General features: G+C 44.2%; 1 protein-coding gene across 1 annotated transcript; it reads left to right on the plus strand.

The window, feature by feature from the left end:
- The first annotated feature begins 808 nt into the window (after positions 1-808).
- Positions 809-12,149, plus strand: LOC126336549 (uncharacterized). The gene is made up of 3 exons (XM_050000382.1): positions 809-902; positions 6,208-6,400; positions 11,691-12,149. Exons 1-3 carry the CDS (start codon positions 885-887, stop codon positions 11,810-11,812), a joined length of 333 nt encoding a protein of 110 aa, XP_049856339.1. The 5' UTR covers positions 809-884; the 3' UTR covers positions 11,813-12,149.
- Positions 12,150-16,720: the final 4,571 nt, after the last annotated feature.

Raw genomic sequence — 16,720 nt, forward strand, 5'->3', positions numbered from 1 at the left:
CATTTGAACCTACAATGTAGTATACTTCATTGAGAGCGCATACAATATAAATCTTTCATTCTACGGCGGAGTATACACTGTATCGAAACTTCCCTACAGATTAAAAACGTGTGGCACGCCGTGACTCGAATTCGCAACCTTGCGTTTCGCGGGCAATGCCCTTACCGACTGAGCTACTAACGCACGACTCAGGACCCACCCACACATCTTTATTTCTGCTAGTACTTGTATCCCACACTCCAGACTTCACAGAAACGTGGGCGGCCAATCACTGCGTACATGTTTGCCCAACTCTTCAACTGTGGACAGCAAGTTCTCCGACTTTGCATGTAGTCCCTCTTCTAAGATACTCTTCTAAGCACCTAAAGCTGTCTAGGTTCCAGTATTGGCCCTGTATAGGCTGTGCTTAGATTAATTTTCAACGAGATGAACGCCAGTGTTTCTGGAACAGTATTTATTACAGCTGCTAGCAGCGGTTGTGTTACTCTTTCGCAATTGATTTGTGTGATGTTGTTCAGTTCGCGCGGAAGTAATCTTACGCCTACAGTTTGCTCCTTCCCCCCCCCCCCCCCCCCTCAAAAAAAAAAAAACTCCTTTGTTGCGAGCAACTGTTCACGTGTAGTCCGGAAAAGGAAAAAGTGCTTGGGAAGAAGAACGACTGAGAATTTCCTCGGACATGGTAGCCCAACGAACTCTGTCAAGGTCAACAAGACGGTGTAACAGGTAACGCAGCTGTTACAACGATTAGTGGTCTCGGTGTATATATACGCCAGCGTGCGCCGAGGACAAGCAGTTTTCGAGACGACTTCTTCAGGGTGAGTCAGCATTGGAGGTTTTCTTCACAGGGTCGCAAGTGTTCTATAGATTCAACAGTATGGCATTGCATGTTTAAAAATATGAAGGTACACTCGAGTTTCGAATACATTCGCTTTCCCTAATACCGATTTTAAGCTATCGTTCCATTTCACTTCGCCTTTTAGTATTACTTCTGAATACTTACATGAAGTTTTTTATTGTATTGTATGTAAATGGGGACCTAGAAACGACGGAGAGGCGTCGTCCCCGCCGTAGCTCTCAGCGGCCTCAGTGGTTCGCAACCCCACAACAGGTTACAGCAGTCCACTCACCCACCGCCGCCCCACGCCGAACCCAGCGTTACTGTGTGGTTCGGCCTCCAGTGGACCCCCCGGGAACGTCTCACACCAGACCAGTGTAACCTCAATGATTGCGTGGTAGAGTAATTATGGTGTACGCGTACGTGGAGAAAGTGTTTGCGCAGCAATCGCCGACATAGTGAAACTGAGGCGGAATAAGGAGAACCAGCCGGCATCTGCCGAGGCAGATAGAAAACCGCCTTAAGAACCATCCACAGACTGGCCGGCACACCGGACCTCGGATGTCGGGGACCGGCACTCCTTTCCGCCTGGAAGGCAGTGCATTAGACCGCACGGCTAACTGGGCAGGCTTACACTTACTTATTTAGTTATGTTCCATTTATCATTTAAAAAGATTAACACAGGGTATTCGAAAATTTACATTACAAACGTCTAGGATTTGTAGAGGGGAGTTAGTACACAATATTTTGAATAGGAACCCATATCCGTAAACTTATCGTTTCGGTTCAACGACGGTTTCAGTTCACTTGTTTACGTCATCCACTTGCGTTCGAGGAGCTGAACAAAGGCGTGACGCAGTACAATTGTTAGGTAACAATTGGAAAGGAAACGTAACGAACATCAATTTATCAATGAAGCAAAATTGTTTGTAATTACACTTAAAGATTGCGTGTTTTCATCATTCCAAAACAAAAAAGAACCAAGAATACTGTACGTACGGAGCAGTACTGATGTATTCCAACAGCGGCTCAGCGTGGCGACCACCAATGTTGTTACAGGCATGTTCTGGCACACGCTCTCCATCCCACCTGGTGTCTCTTCAGTTTCTAGTGCAGCGGCCAGAACTCGTGCCAGTAGATCTTCCTCTGTCTCTACAGGAGTCAGGGAAATTAAAGTCTGCATATGGCTGCACAAGAAGAAGTCCAAAGGAATTGAAACCGGCGATAGCGGTGGCCACGAGGTTGGACCAACTCGACCTGACCACATTTCACCATATCGGTTGTTGAGATGTCTCCGAACCGCACGTGAGAAATGGGGTGGTGCACCACCATGCTGACAACATATTTCCTGATGGATATTCAGCAACACAGCTTCCAAGAACGGATCCAATATCTGTTGTAAGAAAATGAAGTATGCAGGCAGGACCATTTAGCTTGAGTGGAAGAAGGTATGCCGGCCGTTGTGACCGAGCGGTTCTAGGTGCTTCAGTCCGCTGCTGCTACGGTCGCAGGTTCGAGACCTGCCTCGGGCATAGATCTGTGTGATGTCCTTAGGTTAGTTAGGTTTAAGTAGCTCTAAGTCTAGGGGACTCAGATGTTAAGTCCCATAGTGCTCATAGCCATTTGAACAATTTTTTTGAAGAAGGTATGGCCAAATCACATGACAGTCGAGAACACAGTTCTTAGTGAATTTACATTCACCTGTGAAGACAACTCGCCATGAACAGGGGTGTGCCGGTGCATTGGTGCAGGGACCATGTGCTGCAAGCAACGCGTTGTGTAAAATCGGGTGGACCCATAGCGTGTACCCCTTGTAAGTGGTACTGATGTAACTGTTACTCACATAGAACGTCCTAGGCGATACTATGACGAACACCCATTGCCTGTGCAATTGTTCGAGTAATCCTTGAAAGGCTCGCTTCATCTCGATGCAGTACATCTTCGTATCCTCGGGTGCGGCGTTGCCGTGAGGCACCTCACTCCTGCCTCCTCACGGTGACGGCACCTGTTTCTCGGAGCCGCTGCGTAACTTGGGCAAAAGATTTGTGCAGTGGCGTGCTACGTTGCGGAAAACGTCCGTGATACAGCCGGCTAGTAGCTTTTCCTCTACCTCGAGCTTTTCTATGCACAAGCAGCAAGTCTGTGGATTCCGAAAACGTGTACCGAATCCTGTTTACTGTGTCGGAGATGCACAGGCATTGAAGAAGTCTCGCGGGAAGGCATACGTTAAGTGACATCAGGTGACCATCTGACGTAGTACACGCCCTCCTGTCTGCCCTATAGCATGCCAGGACAAGCAACTCGGAGACTCTAATCTAGGATTCTTTCCCTCAGCTGGTGTAGACGCGTTACACATCTGAGTTTGTAGGATTAAAAAAAGTAACAGCTCCTCACTTCCTTCGAATACAGAGAAAATCTTCATAACGGAATACGTTTTAGCCAAAAAGTCGCAAATAAGTAGTGAAGAGGGAGCATATGTATTAATGTGGTGCAGTTGGAATGAATCGTTTATCACAGATACGAATGTCTCCTTAAGCCTCCATCGTAGCCTTGCAGTTTTTCAACCTATTCCTATATTAACGATATCTCTGCACGAGACAGATTAGAGTTGCATTTACTATAACCCGATGTTCATTGAGAAGTCCAGCAAAGTGCTTGGACATTTATAATTTTACTGTTACTGGTTTTTCAATTGAGGAGATTGACAGTGAGAGGAAATACAATCCTGGAAATTGAAATAAGAACACCGTGAATTCATTGTCCCAGGAAGGGGAAACTTTATTGACACATTCCTGGGGTCAGATACATCACATGATCACACTGACAGAACCACAGGCACATAGACACAGGCAACAGAGCATGCACAATGTCGGCACTAGTACAGTGTATATCCACCTTTCGCAGCATTGCAGGCTGCTATTCTCCCATGGAGACGATCGTAGAGATGCTGGATGTAGTCCTGTGGAACGGCTTGCCATGCCATTTCCACCTGGCGCCTCAGTTGGACCAGCGTTCGTGCTGGACGTGCAGACCGCGTGAGACGACGCTTCATCCAGTCCCAAACATGCTCAATGGGGGACAGATCCGGAGATCTTGCTGGCCAGGGTAGTTGACTTACACCTTCTAGAGCACGTTGTGTGGCACGGGATAAATACGGACGTGCATTGTCCTGTTGGATCAGCAAGTTCCCTTGCCGGTCTAGGAATGGTAGAACGATGGGTTCGATGACGGTTTGGATGTACCGTGCAATATTCAGTGTCCCCTCGACGATCGCCAGAGGTGTACGGCCAGTGTAGGAGATCGCTCCCCACACCATGATGCCGGGTGTTGGCCCTGTGTGCCTCGGTCGTATGTAGTCCTGATTGTGGCGCTCACCTGCACGGCGCCAAACACGCATACGACCATCATTGGCACCAAGGCAGAAGCGACTCTCATCGCTGAAGACGACACGTCTCCATTCGTCCCTCCATTCACGCCTGTCGCGACACCACTGGAGGCGGGCTGCACGATGTTGGGGCGTGAGCGGAAGACGGCCTAACGGTGTGCGGGACCGTAGCCCAGCTTCATGGAGACGGTTGCGAATGGTCCTCGCCGATACCCCAGGAGCAACAGTGTCCCTAATTTGCTGGGAAGTGGCGGTGCGGTCCCCTACGGCACTGCGTAGGATCCTACGGTCTTGGCGTGCATCCGTGCGTCGCTGCGGTCCGGTCCCAGGTCGACGGGCACGTGCACCTTCCGCCGACCACTGGCGACAACATTGATGTACTGTGGAGACCTCACGCCCCACGTGTTGAGCAATACGGCGGTACGTCCACCCGGCCTCCCGCATGCCCACTATACGCCCTCGCTCAAAGTCCGTCAACTGCACATATGGTTCACGTCCACGCTGTCGCGGCATGCTACCAGTGTTAAAGACTGCGATGGAGCTCCGTATGCCACGGCAAACTGGCTGACACTGACGGCGGCGGTGCACAAATGCTGCGCAGCTAGCGCCATTCGACGGCCAACACCGCGGTTCCTGGTGTGTCCGCTGTGCCATGCGTGTGATCATTGCTTGTACAGCCCTCTCGCAGTGTCCGGAGCAAGTATGGTGGGTCTGACACACCGGTGTCAATGTGTTCTTTTTTCCATTTCCAGGAGTGTATATCTAAGGTAACTTGACGTAAATTAGAGTTTGTGCTACTGCTATTATAAGTGTTTTCGAAATGAAACAACTAGAGCATTATATACTTTTGCCATAAGCTTATTAAATTTTAAGCTGATTTGCTTATTACTTAGGACTGTAATTTTATTTGGGCGTTATAAGGTCACGGGAGTTTCGAGATATAGGATGGTGTCTAGCAATAACGCGAAATTGCTTTGAAGTATATCTCATGAAACTTTGGCTGTATGTCCCAGCGGTTCCAAATTGAAACAATCTCCTTGAAATAATCAGTTGCTCATTTTCGTTGCTTACTATGATAATAAAAGTCAATCTTGCGAAAAATTCAAAAATTAATATTTTTGTGTTGTTGGGAGTCAAAGAGTTACATAACCTCAGCTCGAAGGATCATTTGAACAATGCAGCACTTAACCATGGACCTTAGGACCGTCAGTGGATAAGTTTTAGGCTACCAGCACAAAGGTCTCAGGTTTTCTCATTAGCTCGTCCTACGATATATTAATTATTGCCTCTTTATCTAACAATGAACACTAAATACGAAAATGCTAAGTTGCACTGTTGTTGAATTCGGAGGTCGAAGGACGACAAGGGCACACCACCTGAAAAATGACCACGCCCTAGGAAAGAGCTACTGAGTTGGAACATACTTTCGGATTAGGGAGAGATTTCCTTTACAGACATTTGTCAGAATGTCTTACCAGTTAATTTTAAAAAATTCCTAACAGTAAAAGTTTTCATAGTTGATCCCTTGTCGGTATACAATAACTACCAGTCCAGTGATAATATTATCTGAAACAATATGTCCAACATGTCCCAGTGATCGAACGAAGTTGAACCACCGTTTCACTTATACTTTATACGATAAACAAGATACTTCAAATGGCTCCAAGCACTATGGGACTTAACATCTGAAGTCATCAGTCCCCTAGACTTAGAAATACGTAAAGTTAACTAACCTAAGGCTACCACACACGTCCATGCCCGAGGAAGGATTCGAACCTGCGACCGTAGCAGCAGTGCGGTTCGGGACTGAAGCGCCTAGAACCGCTCGGCCACAACGACCAGCCAAGAAAGATGTTTCCAGTCATATCCCTCTACAGTCCTCCCAATATCTGAAATTTTGGTTTACCAGATTAATGTTGTTTGCAGATTTCATACTTGTTGTCCACGAAGATACCGGTTTGGTTCCTTCACTATTATTTTGTTCCAGATGTTCGGGAAGCTGTTTGCAGCGCTAGTAGTGGTGGCGCTTGCTCAGTATGCGAGAGCCGCCGACGTGAATTGCGACGACATACGCGTGAACTGCCTGCAGATAGACCCCAAAGTGTGCAGTGCGCGCGGTGGCGTCTTCATACCCAGGGGCGGTTTCTGCGGCTTCTGCGACATCTGCCCCAAATACGTCGGCAAGTTCTCCACATTTCCTTCATCTCCGTTTCCTAATCACATTTCACCCTCTGGGCTAGTGAATACTTTTTGTAACATATCACATCCTTGGCTGTGCTCGTCCATGCAGTTATTGTGAGAGTCGGGGGTCAACTTCCGGGGAAGTAATCTATTACTCTTCATGGAGAGAACGGGGCAGTCATTCCTTAATCCTGCTAAATCGGTCCCGGGAAGCCTCGGAAAGATTCAGCTCTTTGCTACGTTCTAGTAGAAGAAACTAGAAATGGCCACTGGAAATGTTTGAATTTTATTCCTGAGGGTAGTTAGCCCGAGAGGCCCGAATATTGAAATACACTGTAAGAGAAAAAAAAGACCCACGCACCAATAAGGAGTTATCCAGATTGGATGGGACTAGGTAGATGTGATGTACATGGGCAGACAAACAAATGGTTATAGTTTCAGAAAAATTGGTTGATTTGCTCAAGAGAAAGAGCTTCATAAACTGAGCGAGTCAATAACGCGTTGGTCTACCTCCGGCTGTTATGCAAGCAATTATTAGGCTTAGCATTGGCTGATGCAGTTGTTGGATGTCCTCCTAAGGGCTATCATGCCGAATTCTAGATTTCCGGAAAGCTTTTGACACCGTTCCTCATAAGCGACTTCTAATCAAGCTGCGGGCCTATGGGTATCGTCTCAGTTGTGCGACTGGATTCGTGATTTCCTATCAGGAAGGTCGCAGTTCATAGTAATAGACGACAAATCATCGAGTAAAACTGAAGTGATATCAGGTGTTCCCCAGGGAAGCGTCCTGGGACCTCTTCTGTTCCTGATCTATATAAATGACCTGGGTGACAATCTGAGCAGTTCTCTTAGACTGTTCGCAGATGATGCTGCAATTTACTGTCTAGTAAGGTCATCCGAAGACCAGTATCAGTTGCAAAGCGATTTAGAAAAGATGGCTGTATGGTGTGGCAGGTGGCAGTTGACGCTAAATAACGAAAAGTGTCAGGTGATCCACATGAGTTCCAAAAGAAATCCGTTGGAATTCGATTACTCGATAAATAGTACAATTCTCTAGGCTGTCAATTCAACTAAGTACCTGGGTGTTAAAATTACGAACAACTTCAGTTGGAAAGACCACATAGATAATATTGTGGGGGAGGTGAGCCAAAGGTTACGTTTCATGGGCGGGACACTTAGAAGATGCAACAAGTCCACTAAAGAGACAGCTTACACTATACTCGTTCGTCCTCTGTTAGAATATTGCTGCGCGGTGTGGGATCCTTACCAGGTGGGATTGACGGAGGACATCGAAAGGGTGCAAAAAACGGCAGCTCGTTTTGTATTATCACGTAATAGGGGAGAGAGTGTGGCAGATATGATACGCGACTTGGGATGGAGATCATTAGAGCAAAGACGTTTTTCGTCGCGGCGAGATCTATTTACGAAATTTCAGTCACCAACTTTCTCTTCCGAATGCGAAAATATTTTGTTGAGCCCTACCTACATAGGTAGGAATGATCATCAAAATAAAATAAGAGAAATCAGAGCTCGAACAGAAAGGTTTATGTGTTCGTTTTTCCCGCGCGCTGTTCGGGAGTGGAATGGTAGAGAAATAGTATGACTGTGGTTCGATGAACCCTCTGCCAAGCACTTAAATGTGAATTGCAGAGTAATCATGTAGATGTAGATGTATAATTCTGTCCAGCTGGCATGTTAGAAGGTCAAAATCCCGCACTGGTTGGAGGGACCTGCCCACAATGTTCCATACGTTCTTAAGTGGGCAGAAATTCGGAGACCTTGCTGGACAAAGTACGGTTTGGTAAGCACGAAGAAACACAGTGGAAATACTCACCGTGTGCTTGCTGACATTATATTGCTGAAATATAAGCCCAGGATGGTCTTTACTGTAGATACGTCCAGCTTGTTGCTCGAAGACTGCTGTCGGAATTAAGAGCTCAAAACTCTCTTATTTACGGGCTACAAGACATTTTCTCCAGATCTCTACCATAGGTAGCTACCACCTTACCCTGTCTACTTATGTGCAATCTTTCAGTTCCCAGCAGCTCCCTGTTATGTCGTAATTTGCGTTGCATCTGTCAGTTTGGTAGTTTTTTATTTTCTCTTTGTTTCCTGCCAATGAAGACTGGTTTGAAGAAGTTTTTCACAAAAGTCTGTATTGTAGAAGTTTTATCCATATCTGCATAAATACTGCATACTACATTTATTTGAATTTGATTTATAATGAAGCAGTCATATCCGTCTACTATTTTTATTTCCCCACATTACCAATATAACTTCCGCTTGATTCTTTTGGATGTGACATATCAGTCTATATCTTCTTTTAGTCCAGTTGCGCTTTTAGTTCTTTTCTATAGATTTGTTTCAGTACAGCCTCATTAGTTATCTGAGCTGCCCCCTAATCTTCAGCATTCATTTGACCCACCACATCTCAAAACTTTCTGCCCTCTTCTTACTTGTACTGCTTATTGTCCGCATTTCATTCCCACGAGCTAGAGAAGTACTATCTGATAAGACTTCCTAACACGTAAATTTATTCTCAACCAGATGCTACCCACAGCTGCGTTCGTGTATCAGTAGTTTTGTTTTGATGAGTGATGGCAAGTAAAGCAAGCATGCTACAGTATGTGCCATAACATCAGCTACCTTCATGTGTCTGCCTGTTTGGATAAGCATGGATTGCAATGTGCGCCCCACTCTCCCCCCCCCCCCCCCTCCCAAGTTGTCCCAACACACGATGCGTTGGCATGCGCAGCGTCACTTCCGAGCAGTGCCTACAGAGGACGTGGGCAGGAGTACACATCTATGCACTGTGCTACTGAAGCAGCTACACGTTATACACCATGTACTTTATGCAACAAAGAGTGTGGAAGTATGAATTAAACACAGTGAAGATTAATAACCTTTACATTCATTAGTTTGAACAGTGTCATGTAGCACATATGAACCAATAAAAGCATTTTCACAAATGTGACAAAGAGCAAAAGTCTTAGCGTAAAAGTCTTTTTCAAAGTCTTAATATCTTCCCTGTTTCGCGTAATATTTTTCAAATCAACACGTATCTCGTACCAGACACTTCTCATAGTAGTCTATATTCTCCCCCAGAGTTCATCTACCTGCAAACCATATTTCATGGAGATCGAATCAGTGGATTACTGATAAAAATGTAACGAAGAGTTACTTTCTCAATTATACTATTAGTAAGGATACCGATAAAACTTTTAGTTAGAATATCTTTTTTCTGTGATCCGGTTTTAATGAAATAAATCCTACTCATGAAAATTCCATGAAGGAGATTATCGTGTTCAAACAAACAGGCAGACACGACGATTTCATACGAAACTTTAAATCACGATAACCTTTTTTCCGTAATCTTTTTTTGATTAAATAAAACCTACAAGGCGCCCAAGCTATGCCAAAGATACCTACGAAAAATCCATGAAAATTCGTCCAGTAGTTTTGGAGATTAGCGTGTTCAAACAGAGACTCAGAGAGACACGAAGGTTTTAAGTAAAAGTTTAAATTACGGTATACTTTTTTTCTTGATCCTATTTTGATGAAATAAAGTCTGTATGGTGCCCCAAGCTATGTTCGAGCTACCTGCGGAAACCGCATAAAAATTCATCTAGCAGTTTTTGAGAATCGTGTTCAAACAGACACGACAATTTTTACAGATTTATTTTTAGTATAAATCTTAATGTATTTATTTCTCAGAAAAGTTTAACTTGTTATTGGCAGTTTACATTTTATATCTTATGCCGTCGTTAATAAGTTTACTACTGCTTTCAGTTTCTCTTTTAGGTATCTCACTGCCTCGAAATGACTTAATTCGACGACATTCAAATAGATTTATTTCAATTTTATCGATGTTCTTATAATCACATCTTTTTTGGGCACTATCTTTCCGTTGTTCGAAGACTTTTGCCTTATCTTACTTAGGCCACCCGTAGGATCTCGTTTATCTCCTTTGGTTCTTACACAGCAGGGAGTGGACAAAAATTTGAGTACACCATAAACACATTACCATGCCTAACACGGTGTACGAAAATCGTTGGCATCGAAAACAGCTTAAATTCGTCTCTGATAAATAAAGGTCCCGTGAAACAGTGGCAAACCCAGGTTATTATGATGGAGATACATAGCGATGACGCACCCTTCTCTCCAAAGTGGAACACGAAAACTCAGTGACATTGACAATGCTCAGGAAACCGGCTCTGGACGATGCAAGTTGTGTGAACAGAGGCCCTGCCGTCTTGGAACACAACATCACCATTGGAGAAAAAACATCTTACCATGGGATGGGCCTAATCAGCTGAAATAGGTCAAATAAGCCTTGGCAGACCAAGGAGCCCTTTGAATAATACAATGTGGCTATCCAGATCATCATCAAACCAACGTCACGTTTCACTTTCGGTACGTAAACTCGGCCAGAAGCTCTAAACAAACAAGACTCATCCATTGCATGACATTATTCCGTTGCTCCGTAGTCCAGATTTTTGGATTTGGCAGCAAGTGTTTTCATTGTGGGCATGGTATCACTGATGTGTTGTTTTGGAATTCAAGCTCGCCTTTTAATTCCCCACATCTGGAGCTCCATTCGTGTTGTTTTCGTGCTGGCAGGGTTTACGAGTTCGACATTCAGTTCTGCAGCGACTTCTGTAGCTGTCTTCATCTCAGTTTTTGTCACAATCCCCTTCCATGACTGGGTGTGTCACGATTACTCAACATACACTTTCGTCCACGTTGTACTTTCCCTGTATGCGGTATAAATCTTCAGTATGGTATCTCTTGGACACCAAACATTCGGATCACTTCGTTACGGAAGCTCCAACAATGATCCTATTTTCTAATTCACTTACCTCCGACATACTGCTCTCATAACTAAATACAACACTGTTATGAACACTGCTGAAACTTGCAACGCATTGAGGACATTGCAGAGATTCTGTTCATTGTAAACTGCAGGCTTGGCTGTCTTCTGTATTTATGATCAAGCATGCATGTTTCCATATTTCTGTCCAGCCCCTTCAACTGCCATCTTTATTCTGTAGACGTTATAGTTAACATTCTTTTCGCTGCAATTTTCCCCTGACAACTCTTGAATTTCAAATAGTCTATTCGAACATCTTTCTTGTAAATCTGCTAATTTTCTTTCTCCAAAGTATCTCCTAAGATGAGTCATAATGTAACTAGATACTTTATTTGGAATCCACTGCGCACATATCTTGATAAGAGATTAGAACTTAGTAGCTTATCGCAGATGTAAACCAGAAATCGTCATTTGTTTAGATGTGGGGCAGTCTTGCAAAGACGACGACCCGTATCTGCCACCAACGCCCACGTGCAAAGAGCCCTTAATCTGCGATCCAGCCAGCAAGAAATGCGTGGCAGCGCCTGCAGGTGGCAAGTAAAGTGACTACGCGTCGCATCTCAGCTCTACGGTTATTGTGCCTGAAGCAGCACTGCATACCAAGGTGGTGTCGTCATCGAACTGACATTCTGAATTTTTACACTTAAGCTAAAGAGAATCAACACTTAAAATTAAATAAAAAAATTAAATTAAATTAAATTAAACACTTAAAATTAAATTACCGTAGGTCAAATCATGAACATGTTATTAATTTGTGTTATAGAAATTCAATACATGTTGCTGAATGAGTGTAGAATGTACTGCTAAAGGAAACAGTGTACTTATTACATGCCAAGAGAGGTCAAATTCCACCAATTTTCGCTTGAAAAATAAAGGTTTCACGCAAATTAAACAGTGTGGTATTTTTTTGTAATAGCTTTCCGCTATCTTTCTTAAGAAAAACATAAGAGCATAAACTGTTAGATATTCCCACACAATAATTGGTTTGCTGATTCTAATTACTGCTGATGGCGTAATAAAGATTTGTGGCTTATTTTACATTAAGCTACAAGAAACAAAACACTTTGTACACTCTAATGAGGAACTGGAATAGAGACTGTTCTTGTGTTGGAGAGACAGAGCTGTTGACTCCGTTGCATGTGGAATAGTACTGTTTGTCATGTGGATGGTATGACGTCAGACCTTGCACTGACCTACAATGCGAAAGTCGAGTCCAGAGTGGGCAAGACGCACAGTGTCGTCGAGTTTTATGGGTGAGAGATCCTGGATACACGGCGTAAGGGGCGCTCTGTTTCCATGCAGGCACTGAGATTCTCACATGTCATTGTGTCAAGGGAGCAGAGCTTGGCCCATACCTGTGCAGATGGTATGGTGGGATAGGGGACATTGGAAAGTAGTGGTGGGGGTTGCATTTCACGTGGCCACTGCTCAGTAGGGGAGGTGCAGTTCAACAGCTGAAACCTGTTCACATGCAAAACTTATCAGTTATAAGCTAGTGAGTCTGCACATGTCAACACGTTATGACACTAAGACCGACAATTCAACAAGTCAGTAAGTGACTCTCTGAAATGGAGTCACTCAGTGCTCAGAACGGCACAGCGTTTCTGCGCAGTGTCCAGATTAATTTGTACGACCTCTGTCACAAGAACCTCAACTCGGCAAAACCCTATGCTGTACGGTACAACTGTTGTGGACAACAACATGTTGATGAAAAGCGTTGACGTTGACTAACGTGAATAGTAATAATTGATAGTGCTGCAAATTTCTCACCAATAGACTTTTGGGCCACTGCAAGTAGCCAACAATTACGTCTTCCAGAAACACATACTGTGTGGCTTCCATACCACCACCCTGTACGTCTGCCTCACTTCACCACACAAGGCATGGAGTTTACGATGAAGAGAGGATCAGTTCGATGTATTTAAGATTGCCATGACTGAATAGTTTCGGTACACAGATATGGCAGGGTATGAGTACTTCGCAAACGATACATGTATGCAGAGGTATTTGTGTGTGCCACCTCTCATTCGCTATCGATACTGGAATGTATTGTCAGACCATGTGTGTCCATTTGTTCGCCTTGAATACCTTGCAGCTGTACCGCCAACAAGACAAATGCAACACTCCATCGCTCTAGAGTTCACCAAAGTACTTTTAGAAACATTCCACAGACGTGAGTATTGTTTTTATTTAGCCCCTCCCTGATACCTAGGACGCCTTCAGACGATATTGTGTGAGCCAGCCCAGACCAGAATCTATGAGTCTATGACGCAATTCTAGCGAATTCACCAACTTTAAACGTCGCTCTATATATGTAAAAGACTACTTCAGACGATAGCCTCTTTGTTTATCATAAGTTTTCGCTTGATAAAAGTGCTCCTGAGGCAACAGACATTTTCGGCTAATACACAAAAATTGCTGCAAATTATCTGTCTCTTTTCATATCAACCTTTTCCTGTATACTTGATTTATCAGCTTTCTTCGTGTAAGTGTAGTTCTCGCAATTTGTTTCCCTTTTAGAAATTATCCGCAACATTATTAACATGTCCCGGAAGTCAGAACCATCTCTTAATTCGCAATGATATAATAAGATTTTTGGGGGATAGCTTCCGTGATATGATCCTTCGCCTAAAAATCATTCTGAAGAAAATGAAGTAACGAGTCAGTGTACAAGGTAATGATATGATTTGACATGTAGTTTGCCCCGACTGAAATAAGATTTTCGAATTAAGATTAATTAATTAAAGCATCAGTAAAATGTACCGATAGCTTTCGAAATACTTTGCCCTTGCATAGCAATCTATGAATCAAATGCCGTCTTCGGATGTACAGAGTAGTTGTATATCTACAACGACTTAGATATACTTTGGAATGTAAGTAATGCAATTCTATGACGTCAGAACGCCCGGCCCCCTCGTCAGTGATGTCATCACTCTTGTCAGTGACGCCATCAGCATTTCAATAAGATCATCACCATCATGATCGCCATCACCATGTCACAGCCGCCTCCCTCTTTCCTAGTCCGCTTCCCTCCCTCCTCCCTACAAGTCTCCTTGAATCACATTCTAGTACTTTACAAGCCATTACAATGAAACAGCCAATTACAATGTACATCTAGAACAACCGTCTAGACCATGCTCAGAAGTATCTAAGCGATCTGATTGTTTTCCCTTCATGTTCAAAAGTATTTATGTAACAATTACACACAGAGTGTAACTCGCATTATTTCCACAGCTAAAATAGGCACTGGGTGCACCCGACTGAAAATTGTTGCTCATGTCAGCACCAATGACTCCTGCCGTCTGGGTTCAGAGGACATCCTCAGTTCGTACAGGCGGTTGGCGAAATTGGTGAAGGGGGAAAGCCTCGCTCGGGGGGTGGAATCAGAGCTAACTATTTGTAGTATCGTTCCCAGAACCGATCGCGGTCCTCTGCTTTGGAGCCGAGTGGAAGGCTTAAACCAGAGGCTCAGACGATTCTGCGGAGAGCTGGGGTGCAAATTTCTCGACCTCCGCTATCGGGTGGAGAAATGTAGGGTCCCCCTGAATAGGTCAGGGGTGCACTACACGCCGGAAGCGGCTACATGGGTAGCGGAGTACGTGTGCAGTGCACATGGGGGTTTTTTAGGTTAGAGAACACCCTCCCTAGGCCCGACAAGACGCCTCCTGAGACGCGGCAAGGTAGGAGTAGGCAAAATGCAACAGGGAATAACAATATAAATGTGCTAATAGTAAACCGCAGGAGCGTCTATAGAAAGGTCCCAGAACTGCTCTCATTAATAAACGGTCACAACGCCCATATAGTACAGGGACAGAAAGTTGCTGAAACCAGACGTAAACAGTAATGAAATCCTAAACTCAGATTGGAATGTATACCGCAGAGACAAGCTGGACAGTGAAGGGGGAGGCGTGTTTATAGCGATAAGAAGTGCAATAGTATCGAAGGAAATTGACGGAGATCCGAATTGTGAAATGATTTGGGTGAAGGTCACGGTTAAAGCAGGCTCAGACATGGTAATTGGATGTCTCTATAGGCCCCCGGGCTCAGCAGCTGTTGTGGCTGAGCACCTGAAGAATAATTTGGAAATTATTTCGAGTAGATATCCCCACCATGTTATAGTTCTGGGTGGAGATTTTAATTTGCCGGATGTAGACTGGGAGACTCAAACGTTCATAACGGGTGGCAGGGAAAAAGAATCCAGTGAAATTTTTTTAAGTGCTTTATCTGAAAACTACCTTGAGCAGTTAAACAGAGAACCGACTCGTGGCGATAACATATTAGACCTTCTGGTGACAAACAGACCCGAACTATTTGAATCAGTTAATGCAGAACAAGGAATCAGCGATCATAAAGTGGTTACTGCATCGATGATTTCAGCCGTAAACAGAAATATTAAAAAAGGTAGGAAGATTTTTCTGTTTAGCAAAAGTGACAAAAAGCAGATTTTAGAGTACTTGATGGCTCAACACAAAAGTTTTGTCTCAAGTATAGATAGTGTTGAGGATCAGTGGACAAAGTTCAAAACCATCGTACAATATGCGTTAGATGAGTATGTGCCAAGCAAGATCGTAAGAGATGGAAAAGAGCCACCGTGGTACAACAACCGAGTTAGAAAACTGCTGCGGAAGCAAAGGGAACTTCACAGCAAACATAAACATAGCCAAAGCCTTGCAGACAAACAAAAATTACGCGAAGCGAAATGTAGTGTGAGGAGGGCTATGCGAGAGGCGTTCAATGAATTCGAAAGTAAAGTTCTATGTACTGACTTGGCAGAAAATCCTAACAAATTTTGGCCCTATGTCAAAGCGGTAGGTGGATCAAAACAAAATGTCCAGACACTCTGTGACCAAAATGGTACTGAAACAGAGGATGACAGACTAAAGGCCGAAATACTAAATGTCTTCTTCCAAAGCTGTTTCACAGAGGAAGACTGCACTGTAGTTCCTTCTCTAGATTGTCGCACAGATGACAAAATGGTAGATATCGAAATAGACGACAGAGGGATAGAGAAACAATTAAAATCGCTCAAAAGAGGAAAGGCCACTGGACCTGATGGGATACCAGTTCGATTTTACACAGAGTACGCGAAGGAACTTGCCCCCCCCCCCCCCCCACCCCCTTCTTGCAGCGGTGTACCGTAGGTCTCTAGAGCGAATCGTTCCAAAGGATTGGAAAAGGGCACAGGTCATCCCCGTTTTCAAGAAGGGACGTTGAACAGATGTGCAGAACTATAGACCTATATCTCTAACGTCGATCAGTTGTAGAATTTTGGAACACGTATTATGTTCGAGTATAATGACTTTTCTGGAGACTAGAAATCTAATCTGTAGGAATCAGCATGGGTTTCGAAAAAGACGATCGTGTGAAACCCAGCTCGCGCTATTCGTCCACGAGACTCAGAGGGCCATAGACACGGGTTCACAGGTAGATGCCGTGTTTCTTGACTTCC

Source organism: Schistocerca gregaria, chromosome 2 (assembly GCF_023897955.1).
Source record: "Schistocerca gregaria isolate iqSchGreg1 chromosome 2, iqSchGreg1.2, whole genome shotgun sequence".
Lineage (NCBI taxonomy): Eukaryota > Metazoa > Arthropoda > Insecta > Orthoptera > Acrididae > Schistocerca > Schistocerca gregaria.